Source organism: Microtus pennsylvanicus, chromosome 2 (genome assembly GCF_037038515.1).
Source record: "Microtus pennsylvanicus isolate mMicPen1 chromosome 2, mMicPen1.hap1, whole genome shotgun sequence".
Taxonomy (NCBI): domain Eukaryota; kingdom Metazoa; phylum Chordata; class Mammalia; order Rodentia; family Cricetidae; genus Microtus; species Microtus pennsylvanicus.
This window is the reverse complement of record NC_134580.1, coordinates 68,271,785-68,291,883: the sequence shown is the minus strand read 5'-3', so window position 1 is coordinate 68,291,883 and position 20,099 is coordinate 68,271,785. Positions and strand designations below refer to the sequence as shown.

The 20,099-nt window shown below is 50.5% G+C and overlaps 1 protein-coding gene across 1 annotated transcript; it reads right to left on the bottom strand.

Annotated features, from left to right (window-relative positions):
- Nucleotides 1-827: 827 nt before the first annotated feature.
- Nucleotides 828-18,793, bottom strand: Spi1 (Spi-1 proto-oncogene). The gene is made up of 5 exons (XM_075961293.1): nucleotides 18,531-18,793; nucleotides 15,851-15,947; nucleotides 3,222-3,409; nucleotides 2,136-2,301; nucleotides 828-1,515 (listed from the first exon to the last, which is right to left on the bottom strand). Exons 1-5 carry the CDS (start codon nucleotides 18,573-18,575, stop codon nucleotides 1,196-1,198), a joined length of 816 nt encoding a protein of 271 aa, XP_075817408.1. The 5' UTR covers nucleotides 18,576-18,793; the 3' UTR covers nucleotides 828-1,195.
- Nucleotides 18,794-20,099: the final 1,306 nt, after the last annotated feature.

Sequence of the window (20,099 nt, the reverse complement as noted above, 5' to 3'; positions counted from 1 at the left end):
AGGGCAGGGAAGAGAATCTCTAAAAGTACTCCAAAGTAGGAGACAGAAGCAGAGCTAGCGCTTACTAAAGTCACAAGGACTAACTAAAGATTAATGCCAGAATATTCTGAATCCCATCCCCATTTTCCACCCATCCCCACTGTTCTTGTCCTGCAGCTGGACCCTCAATCACTTCAGGTTCATCGGGTGTTACAGAAAAGTAAGTCATGGGGACCCCCATCAAGGAACATTGGTAGAATAGATTGTTTACCATCGGAAGGGAGAGAGGCCATACAGAAGAGTTTTCCATATAACAGAAACTTCCCAGCCATGATTTTCACCCAATGTTAGTTACTTTAAAGTCACACCATCTACTCTTAAGTCGTGTGTGTGTGTGTGTGTGTGTGTGTGTGTGTGTGGAAGCTATTGCTAGTAATCTAGGTTGGTCTCATGACAATCCTCCTGCATCAACCTGCTAAGTGCTGCTATTCCAGGAATACACCGCTATGCCTATCTGAGATGTTAGTCTCCGGAGCCACCGCAGAGCTGACAGATGCTCATCGGCTGGAACAGCTGTGCTAGCGCCATAGTCACTAGCACGCACTGGCACTTTCAGATCACGTCTCACTCAGATCACTAAGACTTAAGCCTCCCTGGCGCAGGGGGTCTTTCAATATGATCCCTGCCCCCGATTAACAGCCCAGGACTTGTCCCTGTGTGCGTCCATGGTCACTACGTCTCCAGGGTCCAGCTTTGGACACAAGTCCTCTGGACAAACAAGAAGAAAGACATCTGTGCACGGGGAGCGCACCCTGCACCCGGCACACACAAACTCTTGAGACTCTGCGCTGGGAGAATAGCTGAGAATAATTTTACTTGTCTTTGGTAGGCTAATGGGTGGGGGAGGTGGGGAGAGGAAGAGCCTTAAAAAGAGCATTCAATATACAAAGAAGTACCGACGCCAGACTCCCAAGGAAGCACCGTGGCCATTAAGCTGACCCTCGGGTGGGGTCCGAGGCCCAGGCGGCCATTGGGCCGGGCTAGAGTCCGGGTGGGAGGCGAAGCGGGGCGGGACGGGCCAGGCCGGGCGTGGGAGGGCGAGGCCGGGCCCCTAGTCCTGCCTCGGCCCTGGGAATGTCCTCCCTGTGTCCGGGCCCGGCGAGGGGTTAATGCTGTGGCCGGCGGGGGCCGGGGGCCTGGCGGGCTCTGCGGGCGATCAGTGCGGCGGGAGGCGCCTCTCGGCCAGGCCTCCGCGGCCCAGCACCTCGCCGCTGAACTGGTAGGTGAGCTTCTTCTTGACTTTCTTCACTTCTCCGGTCTTGCCGTAGTTGCGCAGCGCGCGCGCCATCTTCTGGTAGGTCATCTTCTTGCGGTTGCCCTTCTGGATGCCCCAGCGGTGCGCCAGCGCCTCCTTGTGCTTGGATGAGAACTGGAAGGTGCCCTTGTCCTTGTCCACCCACCAGATGCTGTCCTTCATGTCGCCGCTGCGCAGCAGGTCGAGCAGGAACTGGTACAGGCGAATCTTCTTCTTGCTGCCTGTGGGAGAGGAGCACTCAGGCTGGGTGCGGACGGGACGCAAGGACTTTCCAGGAACCCTCCCAGCAGTTGCTCCTGACTGTGGTACATGCAAACACACGCGTACCCTACATGTCGTACCTACACGTCGCGTGCATCCTTCCATGTATCTATATCTACTCTCACACATCCACATGCCTATCCTCACACCCTCACATACAGGGACTCACACATTCACAAACACTCACACACAGTCCATCACACGCTCATAGCCCCCCCCCACACACAGGCCTTCACACAATCATAGGCCCTCACATATGCACAAGTAGTCACACACTCAGACCGTCACAATCACATGCTCACAAGCCCCACACTCACAGGCCTGGACACATCAGGCCTTCACACACATACAGTCAGTCTCCCATTCACACACACACACACACACACACACGGACCTTCACACACTTCAGGAGATGCCTGTTTACTCACAACACAGACTTAGAGCCTTACACAGTGGAGAATCTCACACACACACACACACACAGCTCTGAGACACGGCTACTAGGCCAGTTGGCCTTGGCTAGGATTTGTAAGGGCTGTAAATGCAGCTAGGATTGGCTGGATCAGGGGACAGATCCTACCTGTCTCCCCATGCAGAAGACCTGGCCCAGGTTCCAAGCCATCAGCCTCCCCATCGGACACCTCCAATGGGGGGCTCTGCCTCTCACCCTCCTCCTCATCTGAGCTCTGCTGGCGGGCTGGGGACAAGGACTGGTAAGGGAAGCACATCCGGGGTACGTAGGAAACCTGCAAAGGGAAGGGAGGGAAGGGAGAAAAAACGGAAGTCAGTAAGGGGTAGCCCAGGGCTGCAACCAACAGGGGTCGGCTGAGTGGGAGTGGGAATGCTGGGGAGTGGTCAGCAGGGCCAGGAAGACTGAGAAGGGAGCACTAGTCGTCAGGGATGTGGTCCTGGTGCAATGGTTTGCTAGTTACTGAGCCTACCACCCTTCCCATTGTGACCTCTGGTATGGCAAGGGGCCATCTGGCTTGGCAGTGGACTAGGAATGGAGGGGGTGCAGGGAGCAGTGGCTTGGTTATAAGGAAGCGAATGGGGCTGGGCAGTGGAGCGCCATGCCTTTAATCCAAGAACTCAGGAGGCAGAGGCAGGCGGATCTCTGTGAGTTCGAAGCCAGCCTGGTCTACAGAGTGAGTTCCAGGACAGCCAGGGCTGTTACACAGAGAAACCCTATCTCAACGAAGAAAAAAGTGAAGGGGACTTAATAAGGGGGTGATGAGCTAATGAGAGGACAGGGGAGGTCAGTGAGGGGTGGCAGAGGCCACTGGTTGGGGTTAGGGTCCCTGGAGCAGAGAAGGGTCAGTCACAGAGATCAGTGAGAAGCCATGGGATCAGCAGAGGCTGATCCAGTGGCTCAGTGACTCAGACACTGGCTACATGGACCCTAAGGGCCCACAAACAGGGATGGGTGGGAAAGGATGACTGAGGACTAGGGGGGTCAGATGAGGTCTGGCCATCCTCTGTGAGATAAAGGTGCAGGCTCATAAGGTCAATTAGGAGGTCAGCAGAGCCGTTGGGGTACCAGCTGCCGTTGGTTCTGGGGAGCAGGAAGCCGCGTTGAGTAAGAGCCTGTGTCCGCTTCCTGCTATGCTTCCATGCCTCACCACAGGCCTGGAGGTCCAGGGGACAGCGGACAGCCAGCAGCACGCACCTGGTGGCTGAGGCTGGCGTGGGGTGGTGCCATGGGGGTATCGAGGACGTGCATCTGCTCCAGCTCCATGTGACGGTAGAGCTGCTGCAGCTGCGGGGCCTGCACGCTCTGCAGCTCCGTGAAGTGATTCTCAGGGAAGCTCTCGAACTCGCTGTGTACGTGGTGTGTGGGGAAATCCCAGTAATGATCTGTGGGGACAGCCGGGGAGGAGGGGTGAGCCAGGGTGCCATGGCAGGACACGGTAACAAAAATCGTTTACATTAGTCAGCTCCTATGATTTCATGCGCTACACTGTACTTTATAGCAAGGACTCAGGCTTAGAGCGGTTTCCTAGAACATGCCAAGATTAAAGTCCTTAACAGTGGTGGAGCCTGGTCCTGGGTCCAGTTATGCCTGATGGTGTTCTCAGCAGCCATTTTGTCCTGGGACTGGACTCAGGGACGCACAGGCTTATTCTGAGCCTGAGTCTGAATCCTGGCTTTGCTGTGTATTGGTTGTGTGAGCCTCCTATAAAATAGATGGCATTGTTATTGGGAGAATACAAACGAGCTCACATTCACAAGGGCTTCTAGACCTTCCCTGCCTCTGTGACCTTCCAGACTCCTGACTACCTAAAGTCACAAGCATTGGTCCTTGTCACATGATCTGAGTATGACTGCAGAGTCACAGGGCTGACATTTCTCACAGCTAGAGTTTGCCCAAACCTATGGGCGCTGCTTCTGTAAAGTCACAGCCAGGTTCCTGGGAGACTGAAGGAACAGATTTTCCCAGACAGCCCCTGTGGGTGTCTGGTGCCTGTAGCAGCGTGGACTAGTCAGCTCCTGTAAGCTGTCCTCAGACTTCCACATACATGCTGGCACATGGACACATACATATGTAAAAATAAATTTAAGAAGAAGAAAGAAGAAAATGAGAATATGGTGTGAGGAGAGGGATTTCCTTCTGTGACCTAAAGAAGGAGGTGGAAGGTGCTGGGTCAGGGTGAGTCCACCAACACCAGTACATCCCTATTCACACAGTGACATGCTTTCCAGCTGTGTCCCAGGTATCACGGGACTCTTTTTGTAACTGCATCATTTATTTGGGGGGCAAATACGGTGCCTGTGTGGAGGTTAGAGGTCAGCTTTTAGGCGTTGGCTCCTCCTTCCACCACAGGGGTCCCAAGAATCAAACTCAAGTTGGGAGCAGTGATGCCTTTCCCTGCTGAGCCATTTCACCCGTCCTTCTTGGTTTTGTTTGTTTTTGTTTTGTTTTGTTTTTGAGACAGGGTGTCACCCAAGCTGAGTCTGAACTGTGACCATTCAGACTTACTCTTTGGGGTTCAGGATTACAAACCTGGCTTTTTCTCATCCAGGCCAGTAGTGACCCTAGATTTTTTTTTTCACTGAACCTCTTAAGAGGTCATTTCCCACTTAAGAGGTCATTACTAATACCTTGTTCCTGTGTGAATCTTTTGAGTTAGGCAGCAGGGAACCACCTCTAGGAGACAATGACACAGAGAAGGAAAAACACATGCCTCGGGACAGCATCCAAACCCTGCTGCATGGGTGGGCCTCGGTTTCCTCATCTGAATGGGGCTAATAATTTATAGCCATCTTATCCATATACTGTGAGTTATGACTAAATGAGTTATCTGATGCCCGTGCAGTGCTTAGAATAAAACCTGGCACAAAGGAGGAGCCTTCACTCTTGCCACGCTCTATTCTACAGAGCCCCTGTAAGCACATCCGTAACCTCAATTATCAGAAAGTAGAGGAAAGAAGACCAAAGGCAAGCTGGGCGGAGTACTCCCGAGGCAAAGGCAGACTGACCTCTGTGAGTTCAAGGCCACTTTCACCCGCACGCTGAGTTCCAGGTCCTACCTGAGGCCTGAGTTTGGAGAAATAGCTCCGTGGTTAAGAGCACTTGCTGCTACTCTTTCAGAGACTGGGGAGTCGAGCTCCCAGGGCCCACATGACAACTCACAAGCTCCTCAACACCCTCTTCTGGATTCCTAAAGCATGACTTCCTACACACACACACACACACACACACACACACACACACACACACACACCAGAGACAGAGCATAGAGACATAAATAAAAAAATGACAAAATATTTTTTAAAAGTTTGAGGCCGGGCTGGAGAGATGGCTCAGTGGTTAAGAGCATTGCCTGCTCTTCCAAAGGTTCTGAGTTCAATTCCCAGCAACCACATGGTGGCTCACAACCATCCGTAATGAGGTCTGGTGCCCTCTTCTGGCCTGCAGACATACACACAGACAGAATATTGTATACATAATAAATAAATAAATAAAATAAATGGTGTGACAAATGATTATAAACTATAAATAAATAAATAAATAAAAATAAAAGTTTGAGGCCATCTTGGACAAAAAGCAAGATCTTATCTCAAAACAAAAATGAAAGGGCTAGGGTTATAGCACATGGTGAGCACTGCCTGCCATGTGGACAGAAAACAAAGGTCACCAAACCCGAAAGGACAGAGTAGGGCTCTGGGACTTGGGTTGCAGACCTGACTTCCTCTGGGGTGGATCACCCTCAGCACCTTCCTGGCCATTGCCACCGACCTTTCCCTGCCTGGCTCCAGCCCATCCCGGCTCCAAGGATGGAGCCCTGAGTGTTTGCTCTAGGTGTGGCCTGGAAGGCTTCTGACCTCTCTTTGCAGCCACACCACACCCCTGCTAGCTCACTGTGCTCTTTGAAACTGAAGTTTCTGTGGATAACAGGAGTGTGAGGAACTGCAGGAAGAATGGGAGCCATTCCCTGTGCTCTCAAGGCGACCGCAGGGACTCCCTGAGCTACAGCGTTTCAAAACCTCACCTTTCCCCTTGATTTGCGTGCCCAAGCAATTATGTAACCAACTGTCTGGTAGGCAAACTCATTCCAAATATGAGGTCCCAGAGAAAATGTTCAAGCAATCATTCACAGAACAAAGGTTTCTGGCCTTCTGAACCTCATTTCTTGTGTCTCTTTTTATAGCCCAGGCTAGCCCAGAACTTAGCAATTTAAAGGATAGCCTTTAATTTATGGTGAGCCTCTTGCTTTATTTCAGATTTGAATCATCATACTTGGCTCTAGAAACAGAGTCTCATTTAGCACAGGCTAGCCTCAGAGCTGCCATATAGCAGAGAATGACCTTGAAGCCTTGATCCTCCTGTGTCTGTAGCCTGTGCCCCACACCTGCGTGGACAGCTCTCCGTGAGAGCGGTACTCAGCTTTGTTTTATCCTTTATTGCGCCACCTCGCCTTCTGTCTGGAGGCTGCCAAAGACCTTGTTAGCAAACCCTCAGTTCTTCAGAGACTGTCATCCAGTCCTTTGCATATCTGGTGACTGCTCCGCCATGCCGAAGCTCTCAGTGCTTGATGGGATTGCTGATGCTAACTTCCAGTGTCCCAGGCATCATGCTAAGACTGTAACACATCTGATCTCTTTAACCTGTACTCTTAGGCGGCAGAGGCTAAAGTAGGTCCTTTCTTTTGACACTTAAGGAAGCTGTGACTCAAAAGTTTAAGTCCGTTGTCTCAGAAGCCACTGGTAGTGCAGTGTCAAGACCCAAACCCACCTTTGCATATTTCCAGAGGTTGAATTCTTGCTCTATTGTGCCAGCTCTGTGGTCCCCAGGTTATTGATGTAATAGTGTTAGCTTTAAGTTAGCTTTTACCTACGGTAAAGCCGCGCAGAGGTGGCACACGCCTTTAATCCCAGCACTCAGGAGGCAAAGGCAGGTGGATCTCTATGAGTTTGAGGGCAGCCTGGTCTACAAAGCAAGTTCCAGGATAGCCAGAGCTGTTACACAGAGAAACCCTGTCTAGCAAAGCCAAAAAGAAAAAGAAAATAAAGAAAAAAAGAGTCACTCAGCTGAACTTATTCTCCCTCAGAACAGAGATCCCAGCCTGAAGCCAGGGCTGTCCTCAGAAGAGCCAAGGTACTCTCAGAACAGAAGATCAGGGACTGGAGAGATTGCTCATAGGTTAAGAGCGCCCACTCTCTTTCAAGGGTCCTGAATTCAGATCCCGGCACCCATGTCAGGCAGCTCAAAACAACCTATAATTTGAGCTCCAAGGAAACTAACACTCCTGGCCTCTAAGGACACCTGCACACACATGCGTCTCCACAAAATTACAAAAAATAAAAAACAAATCTTTATGAAAGAGACCACCAAAGCCTGTCTGAGCTCTATAGGAAGTTCAAGGCTGGCCTAAGCTATATGAAACCATGGTTCAAAATACGCAAAACAACAAAAATCACAGATGAGAAATCAAAAAAGCAGCCCCCCCCAAAAAAAATGCTTTTTAGGAAATTACTATCACTGCCAGCCTGTAGATTTGGAGGCCCAGAGAGCAGAAGGCTCAAGAGCCTGTTTCTCGCTACTATGTATCCTGGTTATTGGTGTTTTGTTTGTTTATTTATTTATTTATTTTGGTTTTTTGAGACAGGGTTTCTCTGTGGCTTTGGAGCCTGTCCTGGAACTAGCTCTGTAGACCAGGCTGGTCTCGATTTCACAGAGATCCGCCTGCCTCTGCCTCCCGAGTGCTGGGATTAAAGGCATGCGCCACCACCGCCCGGATGTTATTGGTGTTTTAATTATTCCCCTGATACAAAGACTAATCTGTCAGCTCCTGCATCCTATCACCCCACAGCATCAGCCTTGATGTGTTTATTAGATGGAAAAGCGAATGGGAGGTGAGTGGAAGGTTTGGGGTAGAGGGAAGGATGGTCGCATAGAAGGGGAGTGGTTGGTTGGAGGGCTGTGTGAATAAACTCCGGCCCCACCAACAGTAACAACAGGAAATGACAAGTGCTACTAAAAACACTGCTACTTGTGCATTGTAGCCGGGACCATAAAGCTGCTGCCGCCATTTTGATAACAGGGCAGTTCCTCAGAGAAAAGGCGCTCAGGAGATGGCTCAGCAGTTAGGAGTGCTCGCTGCTCTTCCAGAGGACCCAAGCCGATAACTGCAGCTCCAGGGGATTCGGTGCCTTTGACACCTCCAGGGACACACACTCATGCTTATATACTCACATTCAGACACATACACACACGCCTGCTACACACAACTAAAAATTAATAAAACAGCCTGGGGTGACAGTGCAGAAGGGGGATCTCTATGAGCCTGAGCCCAGCCAGGTCTACTGGTGAGCTCCAAGTCAGCAGGGCTACAACAATAAAACATACACACACTAAAGAAAGAACTATCATAGGATGCAGTAACTCATCAAGTCCATTTGTGAGTGTGCATCCAGATGAGTATGTCAGAGTCCTAATCATGGTCTAAACATATGGTCATAGCAGTGTTATTCCTCATAGCCAGAAAGTAGAAACAAGAGAAGCCTCGTCGGCAGATGAGCCATTAAGCAAAATGTAGTGGTCTGGGTGGTGGGCACAGCTGACTTCCAAAATGTACTGCACTCATACAGCGGGATATTATTCAACCTTTAAAAAGAGAGAAATTCTGATATGTGCTACAACATGGGTGAATCTTGAGGACATTCGGACAATCATAAGTTCATTATAAAAGGAAAGTTGCGGGGTGAATCCACTTAGAGTCACTAAAGTCATAAAATTCATAGAGATAGAAAATAGGGCAGTGGTGGTGCAGACCTTTAATCCCAGCACCAGGGAGGCAGAGGCAAGCGGATCTCTGAATTACAGAATGAGTTCTAGGACAGCCAGAGCTACACAGAAAACTCCATCTTGAAAATCCAAACGAAAACAAAAAGAAGGCCGGGCGATGGTGGCGCACGCCTTTAATCCCAGCACTCGGGAGGCAAAGGCAGGCGGATCTCTTAGTTCGAGACCAGCCTGGTCTACAGAGCTAGTTCCAGGACAGGCTCCAAAGCCACAGAGAAACCCTGTCTTGAAAAAAACAAAAAAAAAAAAGAAAGAAAAAAAGAAAACAAAAAGAAAAGGAAGGCAGGCAGGCTGACAGATTGGGGATGGGGAGGTGTTTAATGGGCACAGGGCGCACCCATTTATACCCTTGAATGATTCAGATGGTGACTTGACAATGGCACTTGCCAGCAAGCCGACTATCTGAGTTTGATACCCAGAACCCACATGATGAAAGAAGAGAACTGATTCTGACCTATATGTTGTGACACATGCATGTTCACACACATGTGCTAGGTAGGTAAGTAGAAGATAGATAGATAGATAGATAGATAGATAGATAGATAGATAGATAGATAGATGGTTAATAGATACATAAATATAATTTTAAAAGATTAGGACAGTAAATTTTATATTATCTGTATACTTGTCATACCTGCAAAATCTCTCCTGAATATGTCTAACCCTTTTGTTTGTTTGTTTCAGTGTGTGTGTGTTGAATGCAGATGAGTGTGAACGTGCAGAAACTGAAGGAGGTCTTCAAGGGTCTTTTTCTATCACTCTACACCTTTTTTTTCTTTGAAGCAAAGTCTCTCCCTGGACGTGGTGTTGCACACTTTTAATTCTAAACACTTAAGAGGAAGCAGGCAGATCTCTGTGAGTGCAAGACCAGCCTGGTCTACACAAATGAGTTCAAGGCCAGCCAAGGCTACATAGTGAAACTCTACCTTAGTAGAAGAAGGAGAAGGAGGAGAAGGAGTGAAAATGAAAGAGAAGGAGAATCTCTCACTGACTCCCATTCACCCATTTTGACTAGGCTGGTTGGCCAGGAAGCTCTCAGGCTCTGACCCCACTGCTAGAGTTACAGTCATTTTATGTGGGACTGGGGATTACAGCCCAGGTCCTTATGCTTGCATAGCAAACAGTCTTGCCTCCCGAGCCATCTCCCTAGCCTAATGTCTATTCCTTTTGTCTCTATCACCACTACTGTTGCCCACACCTCCACTGTGTCTTGCATCAGGAAGATGTTTTTCTAAGTGCCCTTCGCCCAGATCCCATCCTTGTCTCTCTTCCATCTGCTGCCTACCCAGAAGTCAGTGGGACCATTTTAAATTGTTGAATGTGGTGGTGCACACCTCCCCTTGTACCTCCTGGGAGCTGTAACAGGGGACGGGGGTGACTGGTGTGAGGTTAGCCTGAGGATATGGTGAGATCCAAGGAAGAGAGAAAGAAGAGGTGGGGAAACGGATGGAGGGAGGTAAGGGGAGAAGGGGAGAAAAGAAAAAGGACTTTCAGAGAGACAAACTGTAGAAAAATAAAATAAAATAAAAATCTAGATTATAGCTGGGCGTGGTAACACACATCATTAATCCCAGCACTCAGGAGGCAGAGGCAGGTGGATCTCTGAGTTCAAAACCAGCCTGGTCTACAGAACAAGTACCAGGACAGCCAGAGATATACAGAAAAACCCTGTCTTGAGGACTGAAGAGATGGCTCAGAGGTTAAGAGCACTGGCTGCTCTTCCAGAGATCCTGAGTTCAATTCCCAGCAACCACATGGTGGCTCACAGCCATCTATAATGAGATCAGGTGCCGTCTTCTGGTGTGCAGGCAGACATGGAGGCAGAATGTTGTATACATAATGAATAAATCTTTAAAAAAGAAAGAAAGAAATCCTGTTTTGAAAAACAAAAACAACAAATCCAGAGCATGAAAAAGAGGACCCCATGGAACACAAGACACCATAAGAAAACTGTAATAACTGGAAGAGAAGTGTTTTCAAATTTCTAACAGAAAAAAAGATTTTTTTCACCCTGAAGTTTGATATAGCCAAACTTCTGCTTACCAGGTGAGAGCATGGAACAGACAGGGAGAGAGACGACACCACCTCTCAGCCACCCCTCACCTCACTCATGGCCTCTCTGGAGCTGTGCCGCACATCTGCATATGGTGGCTCACTCTGTCCTTACAACAGTCTTGAAAAGTGAGTGTGATTATGGAAAGGCTTAGCCACAGACATAGCCACCTGGGCTCACAATAGGATCCTGAGGAGCAGGGGGCAAAGGTAAAGCCAGCAATCAGAGGACGGCTGTGGCTCAGCCGCATGTCATAGTCACGTGATCATGACAAATGTGGGAAGCCTACAGAAACGTGAGCATGCAATGTGAATGGTGTGGCCAAATGTTCCTCTAAAGCAAACAAACGAGAAAGTTCCTCTTCAGAGCCTGCTGCGCGTGTTACACGCTTCAAACTGGAAGACCAAGCTGATCCATCTCTGCTCAACAGCTAAGGCTCTCAGCAAAATTCAGTGTCAGCTGGGAGATGGCTCAGTGGATAAAGCCGTGGGCGCCCAACTATGGGCACGCTGATTCAACTCTTAGTACCCACATAAATCCTAGTGGAAGTGACAGCCACCTGAAATCCTTGTGCTCTGAAGGAGGAATAGGCGTTCTCCAAGCAAGCTGACTAGACATACTGGTGGTGTCAGACTCACAGGAAGATACACCACAAAGTTTCTGCAAAATAGACAGGGCCATCAGCATGGGGAGATGGGAGAGAGAAGGTTTTGCTCGCTCCGCTTTATTTCCTACACAGTGGCGTTGAGAACTTGTTGTTTTAAGATTTAGCTATATTTATTTTATGTGCATGAGTGCATGCCAATACGCCATGTGCATATGTGGTGCCCATGAGTTACTAACAGGTGTGAGCCTCCATGTGGGAGCAGCCAGTGCTCATAGCTGCTGGACCGTCTATGCAGCCCCTGAGGTCTTGTCATGTTAATGGTTAAAAATTAAGTATTTAAGATGTATTTAAAGCTGGCAGGATGGCTCCAACAAGTTGTTCTCTGACCTACAAATACACACATGTGCACACAAAGTAAATATAAAAATAGAAGTGTATTTATATTCACACCACACATACAGTTATTCAGATCATGTAATTCCCTGTTGAGAATTCCCAGTGCAGGGCTGACTTAGCAAGTGTGAAGACCAGGATACAACTTGTACTCCTCCATGGCCTTCAAACCCTGTCTGATATGCCCCTCAGTGGCCAATTGGAATTCACTTTGTCCTCTGCTTCTGACACTGAAGGCTTCTTGTTCTTGAACTTGTCATTCTCTGTCCCCATCCACTTCCCATGCATGGTCCCTGGTCTTCACTCAGATTTCAGCACAGCTGTCACCCTCTCCAAGGCTTCTCTGACCTTTTATGTAAGCAGGGCTTCTGCACACTGATGAGTGGAGAAGGAGACATGTAAACTGAGAAGGAAGTATCTGGAAGAATGATGGGGTAGGGTGGGTGGATGAGAGAAAGAGCAGATGGGTGGATGGCTGTCATCCAGGCCAGTAAACAATGATCTAGTTGACCTGTCACAGAGACCTCTGTCCTGTTCCCAGTCCCCCAGCTTAATAGTTCTCAACCTGTGGGTCGTGACCCCTTCAAGGGGCAAATATCAGATATCATGTATGTCAGGTACTTTCATTACAATTCATGACAGTATTAAAATTACAGTTGTGAAGTAGCAACAAAATCATTTCATGGTCAAGGGGGTCACTCCAACATGAGGAACTGTATAAAGGTCACAGCATTAGGAAGGTGAGAACCACTGAGGGCCTAGCTGCTTGCTTGGGGTACAGCCATGCTAACATCTACGGAGCTTCCCCAGTCCTGTTCTCAGCATGGTGCACACAACCTCACAGAGGACACATGCCACCTCGTGGGCCTATTCCAGTTCCAAGGTGTTTCCATTATTTCAGTCTTGCAGACAAGGAGGAGGCACTCAGAGGTTCTATTGCTGTCCTGCAGCACAGCCGGTGAGTCAGTGGAGCTGGGACTGAAGCCCACCCGCGTCTTCCCACTGACATCACTTTATTAAGTGTGGGCACAGAAGGCAGCGGAAGGATGTGAAGGGCAGAAGACTTTTCTTTAGCCTTCTAATAGTAATTTCCAGTAAATATTAGGGACAGCACCGGTGCTCAGAGGGCAACGATGGCACAGGTGGGGATGGACAGGGACACCCAGAGACCCTAGGGGAGACTCTGAAGGAGTTCTGGGCTCGTGCCTTAGGTAGAAGTCCATGATGACAACCAAGAGTCATTCCTAATGTCCTGCCCCAGATACAAAGAACTCATCCGGACGCTGAGTCAGAAAAACCCAGGCTTCCTGTGAAGCTCACTCCATCGTCCCAGCCCCAGACCCATTTGCTTTCTAGATATTTGGGCAGCAAAACCTAAGTGGTCAAAGACTTGAAGGAAATGCCTCCAAAGCCAGTGACCTAAGCTGCCCTGAGAAAGGGGCTCAGAGCCCTGCTGTGCTTGCCAGTCCAGGACCTCCAGGGGGCACCCTCCTCAAGCCCAGAGGGACCTTGCTGAGTGCTGGAGGGTGGGTGTGTTACTCAGACCTGGCTCTTATCTGTGTGAGGGGAACAACTAGGGATAAGGTAAGACAAGAAAGAGCCTGCGTTATCTGGATTTCACCCCAGAGTGCGTAGTTCTTACACACTTTGAATACATTTAAGAACAAAAGAGGGCATTTGAAAGCCTTTCTAGAACTGGGGTCTGAAAGAAGCTTGTGACTTGAAGTTGCTATACCTCCCCTAGGGAACACTTCCAGGAAGATTTCTTGCTGGACGCCAGAAGAAGGTGTTCTCGTGGTCTGGCGTCCAAATGAAAATGCCCTGTGTGACAGCCTTGGGTGTGGCTGTCGGAAGTGGCCTCCTCCAGCTGTGGCCCTCAGCATTTCTCTGACCTTGAGTCCCCAGGTGAAGGCCTCTTGAGAAACCCCCAGTCCAGTCTGGAACAATGTGACTATACTTCTTAAAACTCAAGATTCATCTCTGGTAACCTGGGGTCTCCTTGCCCAGGGTCCAGTCCCTAGGAGTCAGACCCCTTTCCCCATAGCTTGCTGCAGAGCAAGGTTGGGCTTGGGTGGACAGTTGGGGCCAGGTGTCCTCCGCACCTCCAACAGACTCTGGGGCCTTGGTGTCTACTCTACAAGGAATGGTTAGAGGCTCTCCCTTGGCACAGCGGGGGTCTGGAGAGATGGTTCTTATGATCTGGCATCTAGCAGAAGAGATAAAAAATGTTGCTAAGCCTCTTACGAACAGAATTACTGAGCCCCAAATCTCAGTAGTGGCACTGTGAAGGGCCACAGGCTACACAGTAAGGCTGGGGGGCTCACTGAAGGGAGTTTTGGATAATCAAGGCCCTCTGTGGGGCTGGAGAGATGGCTCAGCAGTTCAGAGCACTGACTGCTCTTCCAGAAGTCCTGAGTTCAATTCCCAGCAACCACATGGTGGCTCACAACCTCCTGTAATAAGATCTGGTGCAAACTTCTGGCCTGCAGGGACACCTGCAGACATAACATTGTTACATAATAAATAAATAGGGCGGTGGTGGCGCACGCCTTTAATCCCAAACTCTGGAGACAGAGGCAGGCAGATCTCTGTGAGTTCAAGAACAGCCTGGGCTACAAGAGCTAGTTCCAGGACAGGCTCTAAAGCTACAAAGACACCCTGTCTTAAAAAAAGAAAAAAAAAAGGCCCTCTGTCCCTTGGCTCCCCAAACCTGCCTGGGTGACCTTTGTACATAACAGTCATCCCGACCATCCTGTGCCTCCTAGGGCTGGACTGACGGAGGCTAACAGGGAGGGGGAGTGGGCTGGGCAGACTGCAGCAGAGGGATGCTGTGTGGGAGAGTGGCAGGTGGAGACAGTCTGTGTGAGTGAAACGATGGCTGGAATGTGATGTGAGCGTGTGACAGAGAAGAGAGGAAGCGGTGGAATGAGTGGTCAGGAGAAAGAAGCAGGCGTGGGCTCGGGCCGACTGCCTGACCAGCATCCACTGGCCTAGTCGGCTCACCCACACTCCCTACCTAGCTCACTTATTAAAAAGTCCCCAAGCCTACAGATGGGGTCCCAGTGCTTGAGGGGAAGTGGACTTAAGACCCCACCCCTAACCCAGAAGCTATCTCCACTTATTAACGGCTCACAAAGTGGAGCCTCACTAGGTATATAAGCCACACTAAGGGCAGGTCCCCTGCCCAGCAGGAGATGGCCAACCCAAAACAAACTCAGTGGTGTCTTCGCAGGGTTTTGTCTCACCGTGCTTTGTCTGAACACTTTTTTTTTAACCTTATAGTCTTCTAGTTTCATGTTTTTATGGGACTTCTGTGTTTGTCTCTGTTGTTTTTTTGTTTGTTTTGGGTTTGGTTCGGTTTTTCTTTTTCTTTTTCTGTTTTTGGTTTTGGTTTTGGTTTTTGGTTTTTCGAGACAGGATTTCTCTGTAGCTTTGGAGCCTGTCCTGGAACTAGCTCTTGTAGACTAGACTGGCCTCAAACCCACAGAGATCTGCCTGCCTCTGCCTCCCAAGTGCCACCACTGCCAGGCTTTATTTTATTTTTTGAATGCCTATTTGTTTTCTAATGAGAGAGAGAGAGAGAGAGAGAGAGAGAGAGAGAGAGAGAGAGAGAGAGAGAAGGTACAGATCTGAATTGAATGATGGGGAGGTGGGGAGGGTTAAGGAAGGGAAAACCACAATTAGAATATATTGTATGAAAATAATTAAAAAGCCCCAAGGAGCAGACAAGGTAGATGAGAAACTAAATTTGCCCTTGACACAGGAAAGATGCTCAAAGATAAGGATTGGGGCAGTAGTTGTGGGAGACAGGGATGAGGCAGCACCTTCATCTTATTCTCAAGGAGCCTCAGGGGTCTTTGTCTCTCTCCAGCCCCAGGGCATGCTGAGAGCCCAGGCCCTGTCCAGGCTGTGATAAGGTCAGGTGGACAATGTACTCACCGCTATGGCTGTCTCCATCGCTGCCAATAAAGGCATAGTAGTCTTGTGTTTGGCGTGAGTATAGTTCAGAATCGTAAGTAACCAGTTCATCCGATGGCTGTAGAGAAAGGAAGGTATCAGAGCCTGAACTGTTGAGACTCCAGCAAGATTTTCAGCTAAGCGCGAGGCCGGCAACCTTCCCTGAGGCACCTGGAGCAGCCCAGCCTTGACTCAGAATCCAGAGTGCCCAGGGATGCAGGGGTGAAGCAATAGAGGGAGGTTCAGGAAAGGACGGTAGGGCAGTGAGGGGGCAGAGAAGTGAGAGGTCAGGACCAGGGTTGAGAAGAGGGTGCAGCCCGTCCTCTCTTCTGCTTATTCTCCATAGCCCCCAAATGTACAAGTACTCCCTTGGACACACTTATACCCAGACTCTCACACAGGTCTTTATGTCTGTTCTCAGGACCAGTCACACACCAGTGTGCAGTCAGCCCTGCAGGCATCCGTACAGACCAACACACATGCTCACATCACGCTCCAGTACAGACCGACACACACGCTCACATCACATTCCAGTACAGACCGACACACACGCTCACATCACATTCCAGTACAGACCGACACACACGCTCACATCACATTCCAGTACAGACCGACACACACGCTCACATCACATTCCAGTACAGACCGACACACACGCTCACATCACATTCCAGTACAGACCGACACACGCTCACATCAAATTCCAGTACAGACCGACACACGCTCACATCACATTCCAGTACAGACCGACACACGCTCACATCACATTCCAGTACAGACCGACACACATGCTCACATCACATTCCAGCCATCGTTTCGCTCACACAGACTGTCTCCACCTGCCACTCTCCCACACAGCGTCCCTCTGCTGCAGTCTGCCCAGCCCACTCCCCCCTCCCTGTTAGCCTCGTCAGTCCAGCCCTAGGAGGCACAGGATGGTCGGGATGACTGTCATGCTGATGATTTATTTGTACAAAGGTCACCCAGGCAGGTTTGGGGAGCCAAGGGACAGAGGGCCTTGACTATCCCTTCTCCCTCAGTAATTTTGATGGAAGACTCCCTGCGCCTGCTACTTTCTCCCCCTCTCTTCCCTCCTTCCTGTCCTCCCCTTCCTGTCTTTCTGCCCTCCCTCCTCTATCTTCCCTTCCCTCTCTTCTCCCTCTGCCTCCTCCATCTCCTTTCCCCACCCTCTCTCACTTGCTTGGGCAGAGGGCATACATAGCAAAGCCTTCCCAACAGTCCTCGGGCTTCTCCCCACCCCCGCAGTGTGCCGAAGGGTTACACAATAGTTACTGTGGCCCTCAGGCTTGCTTGGTGGGCCAGTCCTACTTGGGAGCCCACCACTCTAGAGATACTTGGAATGCCCTCTGGACTTGAGAGAGCTGCTAAGGAACTGGTATAGGAGCTCGGGGGCTGCCCCTTGCCCACATCTGCCTGGCGTTCAGGAAGGAGAGGTCAAGGGTCAGGGACAGTGGCTTTACTTGAGGCAGAGCTGACCCTCTCCGGGAAGACCTCCTCCATCACCTGTGCTTGCCCTAGCTCCTTCTCCATCCCAGGTGGGAGAAGGAGCTCAAGATGAGGGTCAGGACCATGAGGTCCAACCAGCCCTGGGAAGGGCCAGAAGCTGCCCCTTTCCCTGGGTTTCCAGGCAGCACACTGGGCCTGCCCCTGGTGCAGGACGTTGGCTATGATGTCAGGCCTAGGGCTCTAAGGCAGGGTGGGGTAGAAGAGAGGTCTGTTAGGGGAAAGCTGAGTCAAGTGGGCAAGCCTTTCTCTGCTCAGCCCTTTCTCACCGTCCCAGTACCTCAAGGGTAGGAGGAAGCCAGAGGGTCCTCTCCAAGGGACCCCAGACTACCGTCTGCCTAAAGCTGCCACTGTCACTGAAAACAGGAGGAACAGTGAGACCTGCTCACATTCTTGGGTCCCTGTCCTTGTTCCACCCGAACTCCACTCAAATGCTCAATCCAGGTCCTCCTGTTCCAGTGCCAATCTGGTCCCATTCTGGTTACCAGACCCATCCTTTACCCGATTTCTTACTGAGCTCAGCCCTAGCCGCAAATCTAACTGCCATGTCTCGGCTGTATGCTCTACTCTTGCCCAGCCTGACACCAAGACCTCAAACCAGCCTTGGCCACTGCCCTAAACTTTCAGGTCCAAGTAGGCCCAAAGCCCAAACACTTGAATCAACAACCATTCCACTATGCCAGGCCACAAACTGGATGTTGGGGACCCATGGGTGACCCAGAGTTCCACCAGCTTTTGTCTCAGGAGCCCACAGGTCATGGGTTGAGGACCCAGTGGCCGCTAGGCCAGTCCAGATCTCTTCGTCCATGGCCTCTCAGTAGCCTCCCTTACCGCCTTCAGCCCAGTACACTGTCCTAGAGCTTGGCCTACTACTGAGCCCCACCTATAAATAGCTATTCAGGCCCCACCGATCACAGCCCCACCATGGGGCCAGCCGGCAACCCTCAGCCCGCCAGGGCATGCTCTGAGGAAGCCAATGGCCCCTCTCTGGGTCTCAGGCCAGTCACTCCGGGGAGGAAACACCGACTTCCCACAGATAGGGAGCCGGAGGGCAGCGGGTGGGCTGGTGGGTTAGTGGGCAGATGGTCACACATCCCAGGGCCCAAGGCAGGGCAGGTAGTGAAGCCCCAGTACTCACAGGGGGGACGAGGGGAAACCCTTCCATTTTGCACGCCTGTAACATCCAGCTGAGCTCCAAGTTGGTCAGATCCCCTGCCTCGGTGGGGATCAGTGCAGATCCCCTCAGGACCGGGTGCCCCGTTGGGGGGCTGGACGCTTGTGGGTCAGACGCAGGGCTCAGGCCTGCCCCCTGAGCTACAGGAGCCCTGGGTGAGCCCCCTCCCTTGACATTGCAGGGCCAGCACAAGTTCCTGATTTTATCGAAGGGCCTGCCACTGGGAGATAGTCCCCTTGGGGTGACATCACCACCCAACCCGTTTGCATAAATCTCTTGCGCTACAGGAAGTCTCTGGCCGGCTGGGGCAGGTGGTGCTCAAAGGGCTGCCCTGGGAGGCTATGGGGCCAGGCCCCCTGCCTGAGGAAACTGGGACTGGGAGGGAGAAAGGCTTCTGCTGCCCGGTCGCTAGGCCTTCTAAGGGTGTCCACTATTCTTCCAAACATATACTACCAAATTCTCAGACTCCTATTGTGGCGAACCATCTCTTTGGGGTCAGAATAGTGACAGCGACTGGTCCCTAATTTGTAGAGCGAATCTGGCAGATGGAAGACTTTGATCCCAAGGCTGCCAGGCTTGGATCTTCCTGTAGGCCGTCAGTCCCTGCTAGGCCTACCTAAACCAGTCCAGGGCCCTCAGTGGCCCTGGGTCTACCCATTGTATCCCTTTTCCTGGCTCCTCGGGCGTCTTCCCTACCTCCTGGAAAAGGCCTTGGCTTTTTATATCGCCCCCCCCCCCCCAGCTAAGTACCACAGCTGCTTCCGGATCCCTAGACATGATGATCCCAGCCCAGATTTCTCAGTTTCCCAAACTCTTCCATCTCTTTCCTATCCTCATCTCGCTCTGATTGTCTGCTCCTCTCCGACCACCACAGCAGTCAGAGTCCGTGCGTCCAGCTGCTCATTAGTCAGTCAGCTCATCCACTTACCCTCGTGTTTGAGGACATGTTCGCTTAGCCGCCTGTCTGTCCATCTGATAACAGTTTATATTTTTATCTGTTTTTCCTCTGTATCATTACCTGTCAATCTGGTCATCTATTGATCTGTTAATCCATCCATTATTCACTAGCCTACATATCCATTCATTGTCTGCCTGTCTATCCATCTCCCTGTCTCTCTGCCCATCAACTGACCCCCTTTCCATCCACCCACCCGCCTATCCATCCACCCATTCCCTAACCCACCCACTAGTCACTGATCTGTCTACCCCTCAATCCACCTAGACACATATCTATCCACCCATGCATGCATCTTCCAAACGTTAGTTAACTCCAAGCTCTATGCTGAATCCTGGGCAAGTAAAAGTGTTTCCTGTCCTTCAGAGATTCAGTCTAGAGAGTAGAGCAATGAATAAACCACACACATGCACACATACACACACACGTGTACGCACACACACACACACACACACACGCACACACAGAGTGAATCTACTCTGTTGAGAGTGAGCTTTTTTTTTTTGTTTTTGTTTTTCAAGACAGGGTTTCTCTGGTGCTTTGGAGCCTGTCCTGGAACTAGCTCTTGTAGACCAGGC